The sequence below is a fragment of the Passer domesticus genome, chromosome 4 (assembly GCF_036417665.1).
Source record: "Passer domesticus isolate bPasDom1 chromosome 4, bPasDom1.hap1, whole genome shotgun sequence".
Classification (NCBI taxonomy): Eukaryota; Metazoa; Chordata; class Aves; order Passeriformes; family Passeridae; genus Passer; species Passer domesticus.
Window position 1 is genome coordinate 77,939,790 of NC_087477.1, and position 6,000 is coordinate 77,945,789.

The window sequence follows — 6,000 nt, forward strand, 5'->3', positions numbered from 1 at the left end:
CACACATGTCTAACCTGCAATCAGGACAAAGATATGAAATGCTGTTTGACCAAAACAAAGAGCCCTTCTTCCCCCAGAGAAGAGCCTCACGACCTCAGGCTGAGATTTGGCTGAAGGACTGCCTATAAAACCTGAGCGACTGTGGCAGGTAACATTCACACATCTCCAGCAGCCAAAGCCCTCGTAGGAGGCGTTCAGAAAAACTCTGCAGGCACATGAAAAGCCTGGCACATTTCTCCAAGAACCTGAAATTATCCCAGTGTAAACACCTAACAATTGGAGATATCTGTCAGCACAAAGTTTCAAAGTTCTGGGAAGTGTCTCATCTCTGCTCACAAGTTTGATCTTCCATCTACCTCCTTCACTATCAGAAATGTTCTCCTTCTCAAGGAGGTCTAAAGCAGGACTTGAATGTCAGAATTTTGTCTCTGTTTTCACAGCAATGACTCCTTTTTCTTCTCTACTTCCCCCCTCTTAAATCAGCACACAAATGAATGACATTTTTCATGGGTTTGGCCCTGGCTTTTAACCTCTATCTCTTGATAATTTTAAATAACCAGAACCATCTCTCCATACACTTACAGAATGGGTTTTTCTAGCTCTGAAAAGTGTTCAAATAATCCAATTACCAATATGATCCTATCAAAGTTATATTTAAAAGACCTTTCCACAAGAAAAATAATGATGTCCTGAAATTACTGCTGTTAATTTTCTGTCACTTCTTCACATGACAAGAGCCCACAGCACTTCACTTTCCAGGGGCAATAAGTGTAAGAGCAAGAAAATTGCAAACCAAATTTAAACAGGGTCAGCCAGTAAAGGAGCCGATACTCAGCTCACATCAGAGACAAGAATCTTTTTGTCTTCTCCTGCCCACTTCAGATCTTTTCCGGAACTCCACCAACTTCTCAGGTCCATTGCAATAATATACATCCATGAAGTCATCTTAATTCACACACTGCTGCCCATCGCCCACAACTTAAACTGAGTCTCCATTGTAAGCCTTGCCTGGAATTCAGACTTGAAGGAATTACAGCCTATACACTGTTTTCTTTTTCATTCAGCTTCCAGCCAAATCATTTTATAGTGCTTTTGCCTCCATAAAATATTTGCTTGAGAGCCAATGCCAAAAAGAAAAAAAAAAAAAAAAAAAGCAGTGCACTAAACCAAACTTGAGTTTTGAGAGTAATGCTCCCCCTCTCCTTTCCCACCCTCACCCCCAAGATTTATTTTTGGCAAGTTACAGCCCAAGTGAAGAGCAAGTTTAAATCTTTTAACTTGCAAGTTCTTCACACTGGACAACTTCAAGGTCTTATAACAATTCACAAAACTCTGAGACTGTTGGGAATTGCAGCTGGAGCAATCTGCATCCTAAAGTTGTACCCCTATTCTCCGGGAACGATGCGGCCCCTACTTTGTGACCAGAGGTGGGGGAGCTGAAATCCTGGATTCCCATTCAGGCTAAGGACAGCACCCACCAAGGTACAACACAGGCAAAGAGCAGGAAGCGCCACCGCTCCTCACACTCTGATCCCACAGCTTTGCTAAAAGCACCTTGCCATAAAGAAACTTCTTTTTTCCTACCCCCATCATTCCCAAGTCAACGTTATTTCAATTTGCCTCTGGAAGGGTAACCTGTTTATTGAAATCTGATCAACTGCTGGAGCCTCAGCGCTCAAATACGCTCTCGCTGTTGGGAACTGTCATTTGTCTGTCACCGGGGAAGTTAATGGATGTGTTTGTTTAGTTTGTAAGTGGGAATACACAGGGCAGAGGCTGGAGGGATTACAGGAGGGGAGAGGTATTTCTGATCCACAGAGGAATGCAGCTGCTTTTCTTTAAAATTGTCTGTGTATTTTTACACAGGCACAAGAAAAGCCCCTGGAAGTTCACCTGTGCCTAAGAGACCTCCATCCCAAACGACGGCCCCGAACCACGCAGGTGAGGAGGCACCACAGGTGGGCACGAGCTTGCACCCCTGTGCAGATAAAAAATGTGCAGGGGACGAGTCCCTGCTGACAGCAGCTCCCCTGGGGGGTCCCTCCGGGGGCACCACGGGTGTTAGCAGAGCTCACGGAGCAGAGGGAAGGGACAGAGTCCCAGGGTGATCGCACCAAGCGCGGTCCCCTTACCTCTCGCTGAGTCCGAAAATGCAATTATCCCTGCCAAAAGGAGCGCCAGCTGCAATTCCATTTTGAAAACCAGATCCCGCCGTATCGCACAGGCTACTGTCCTCTCAGACCTGGAGGCAGGAAAAAAGAGACCAAAATAGTTACTGAGGAAAAAAACCCTGAGCAACCCTCAACTTTGCAGAGTTTTAAATCCTATTGAGAAGACTGACAAGAAGAAACAGCAAATGAAAGAGCAACGTACTTGTAATTCATTCCTCGGTGCTCAGTGAGTAAAACTTTGCCCTCCTCTCTGCTTTAGCCTGATATAAATCAAGAACCCACTGAGGCCAGTAAGCTCCTCTAAGTTTACAGTTAATGCATAATTCTTTAGTATCCTGTACAGAACCAGTCTGGAAGGCAAACAAAACGCTAGCAAGTGGCCATAAAACAAGATTTCAGGTTAACAATTTGCGGAGGAACTTGGTGGAAGGGGGAGGAGGAATGCTACCTCTCCCATCAGCAGCCCAGCAAACTTTGTGTTGCTGCTCCAGTGCCCCTCAGCCAGGCTCCGCTCTGGGTACGCGCCTTCCTCCACTCCGAGACTTCTCTGTACAGCACTGATTCCTCCTTTCCTCTTCTTCCCCCCACCAACAGCCCCACTTGTTTCCGTGGGCTCCAGAGGTGCGTCCCAAAGCGCAACCGCACTCAATTACCCAGATTCTTGAAGATGCCTTCGCTGCGATACGCACGCCCGGGGAAGATCAGGTTTACATTAATTATACCCCATTCTCCTCCTAAAACTCTCACTCTCTAAACACTGTCTGGATTCCTCACCCTTGTAAACTCCCCGCTTTAAACACCCCGTGCCCCCAGGACACACAACAACCCGCGTACAGCATCCAGCGCGGCAAACGCGGCCGCAGCGCCGCTCGCTCCGCCGTCCGCGGCGGGCAGCGGGAGCGGGGGGCGCCGGGGCTCGGCGGTGACGGGATATCGGCCGCCGGGAGCCGGGGTCGCGGGAGGGAGGGAGGGAGGGAGGGACGCGCGGGGGGACACCCGGCGCGATGCCACCCGGTGCTGCCCCGCGCCCCGGCGCTGCGCTGGCGGCTCCCGGCTGCGCGCTGCGCGGCCCCGGCGCGGTGTCCCGGCGCGGTGTCCCGGCGCGGGGGACACGCACTTACCTTGGCTGCTGCCGGGCTCTAACACCGCGCTCTGGAGCCCATCCCCGCCGCTCGCCGCCTCATGCCCTCCGCGGCCACGGCGCCCGGCGGGCGCTCCGCCGCCGGCCTCTACCTCATCCCCCCCGTCCCCGGGGTGGCGGGGGCTGCCTGGGGGTGCCCTCCCCACGGAGCGGCTCTGCCCCTTCACCGGCTTTGGAACAACCTCCCCCCGCTTCGCCCCCGCGGGCGATTTTTTTTCCACTCAAGAGTCACGGGCGAGGAGGTCAGGGAAAGGGGGAAACCTTGTAAATTATTTTTTTTCCTGCTTTCCGGGCCGGGCTGAGTGTGTGTGTGCGGGGAGGGACAGCGGGGACCTGCCAGAGCCTCCGGGGCTCCGCGCCGCGGGATGCCCGGTGATGCCGTCCGGCGGCTCGCCCAGCCGGAATCCCGTTTAAGGAGCGAGGGGAGGAGGGGAAAGGGGCTGGGGAAGGGGAGGGGAGGGGGGGGGAGAGCCGGGGAGCGAGAAACCGGCGATAAAGCAACTTTCCCTGCAGGGCTTTGTGGCGGTGGGGGCCGAGCCGCCGCGGAGGGCGGTGCGGGGCCGCCCCGCTCCAAACTTCGCACCAATCCCCGGGAGCCCCCGGCAGCTCCCGCCCTCCGCCGGCCCCGCTCCCCTTAACCCTTTGCGGGCGGCAGCGGCGGCTGCGGAGCGCTCGGTGCGCGGGGAGCGCGTCCCGCAGTCCCCATCGCTGCCCAGCCCGCAGCCCCGGCGCTGCGGTGCCGACTTCGCCGTGCCCCACAGCATCCCCCTCCCCGCGCCCCCGTAAGCCCAGAGGCGGTGGAGACCTCCGACCCCGCAGCCACGACCCCTCCCGACCAAAGCACCCCTCGGCCCGGGCCGGGAGAGAGCCCCGGCCGTGGGAACCCACCGGGAACGCAGCCGGGAGGGACGGGGGCGGCCGCCCCGTTCTGATCGCTCGGCTTGGATGCAAATGATGCCAGAAAGAAGCTGGCCTGAGCTAAACTTAACCAAGTGGAAAATAAACTGTGGAGATGTCAGTTCCTTATATTAACTGTTACAATTATTTATTATTTACTTTCAAGCGCGACTCGGCTGATGCATCCGCTCTTGCAGCAAATCACTCTTCATACAGGATCAAAACCAACCTGGCAGAATTCACCAAACAGACTAAACAAACGACTAGAAAAAATATTGCCCCAATGGCTAAACATTTTGTATCTCAAAAGAAATATCATTACTGTTGATGTTATAGTTCCTTAGATCTCTTACTTGATATGCTCCAGCATGAAGACCTCCTTGAAAACAAAGTTGTCTCAGTACTAGTTCAATGTGATAGGCACCAGGAGAATGCCTAAACCCAAGCCAAGAATTAGTTTGAACATCTGTCTTATCTGTTTTGTTAGGATTATGAAATCACACCATTTTTATTGTTATTACTAAATATTTTTACTGAGTGGTTCCTGACAACATTAAATCTTAATACACAAAATCAATGTGAAAAGCATTTAAGACTAAACATATAAACCCCTCGAGCCAGAAACAAAACGGCTGACAACACTGGTTTTGTATTTTACATATTTATATCATAATTTTTATCATTAAAGTTAATTCAGCTGAGAAATCCCAGATGGACTCCTTCTCCTATCAGGTAATAACTTCAGCCTCATTGATTTCAAAGACAGTGTTGATTGAGGGAAACCTTCAGGACTTAACCTACATGGTCATTTTCATGCCATGCCTTCTGATAAAATCACTCTAACTTGCAGCAGAATGAGAGCTCAGCTTCATGCTGCATCTCGGGATGATGTGTAAAACACCTCTTTGCAACATTTTACAGCCATTTCACCCCAAAGGAGTCAAGGTCTTTGTCCCAAGGACATCTCCACACAGGTGATCCAGCCCTAGAACTATCTACACAGCCTCTGTGTCTGTGCAGACTGAAGTCCACAGCAGCCTCAGTTCTGGTGCAGATGTGGGCCATTGGTTCACAGGCAGGTTTCCCACCAGGTTAGAGGGACCTGGCTGAGCTCCTACTCCACATCTTGTTTTTCAAGTCATGCACAGAGGCTGAGGCTTAAATCCCAGATACCATGACTATCTTGTCTCAGACTGTCTAGACTTGGGTGAGCTCTCTCTGGGCCTCAATCAGCTCAGAAAGAAAAGATCTTCTTCCAACCCAGGCTGTGCCTAAGCTCAGCACTGAGCACCCAGTTCAGGGTGAACACAGAGGATAAAAATCCCTGAATGGATCTATTCCTTCCATCCTCACTTCCTTATTGAAAATCACGTGTGTGCCTTTGGAGGCTCCAACATCTCCCAGACTGAGATTTCTCCTCACAGTACAACTATGAAGCAGCAAAATCTCTCCTGCTGCCTTCCACCAGTGTGAAGTTCTGGAAGATGAAGGATTACAGAGGTGGCACACAAGAAGTTAAAAATTATTCAGGTGCCTCAACACCTTCAGATGCTCTTTAAGCCCCTTCCTAAGGCGTACAGAAGCTTTTTTAGAATATGATTCCAAATGATGTTACAAAGGGCTTACATGGGGCAGGGAATGGAGCCCACAGCTTCCATACCCCAGGCTAAAATAACCGGAAAATAAACCTGTCTGACATCAAAATTTCAGCACTATTTTTAATTTTTTTTTTTCAGGGGCCTGAAAGAAAATCTGAAACCCATGCTGTAGGCTTCATCCATCTCAATCTCA

The 6,000-nt window shown here is 50.9% G+C and overlaps 1 protein-coding gene across 4 annotated transcripts in view; it reads right to left on the bottom strand.

The window, feature by feature from the left end:
• FGFRL1 (fibroblast growth factor receptor like 1) overlaps window positions 1-3,734 on the bottom strand; it is a 170,689-nt gene extending 166,955 nt beyond the window's left edge. Inside the window, exons 1-2 of one of the 4 annotated variants that reach the window (XM_064418967.1) lie at window positions 3,293-3,734; window positions 2,133-2,242 (exon numbers count right to left, since the gene is read on the bottom strand). In XM_064418967.1, coding sequence (XP_064275037.1) covers window positions 2,133-2,193 — 61 coding nt within the window. In that variant the 5' untranslated portion in view covers window positions 2,194-2,242; window positions 3,293-3,734. Of the gene's footprint in view, window positions 1-2,132; window positions 2,243-2,373; window positions 2,765-2,824; window positions 3,031-3,292 lie in introns of those variants that run through there. The other 3 variants (XM_064418969.1, XM_064418968.1, XM_064418966.1) reach the window with 3 other exon arrangements.
• Between the last annotated feature and the right edge of the window lie 2,266 nt (window positions 3,735-6,000).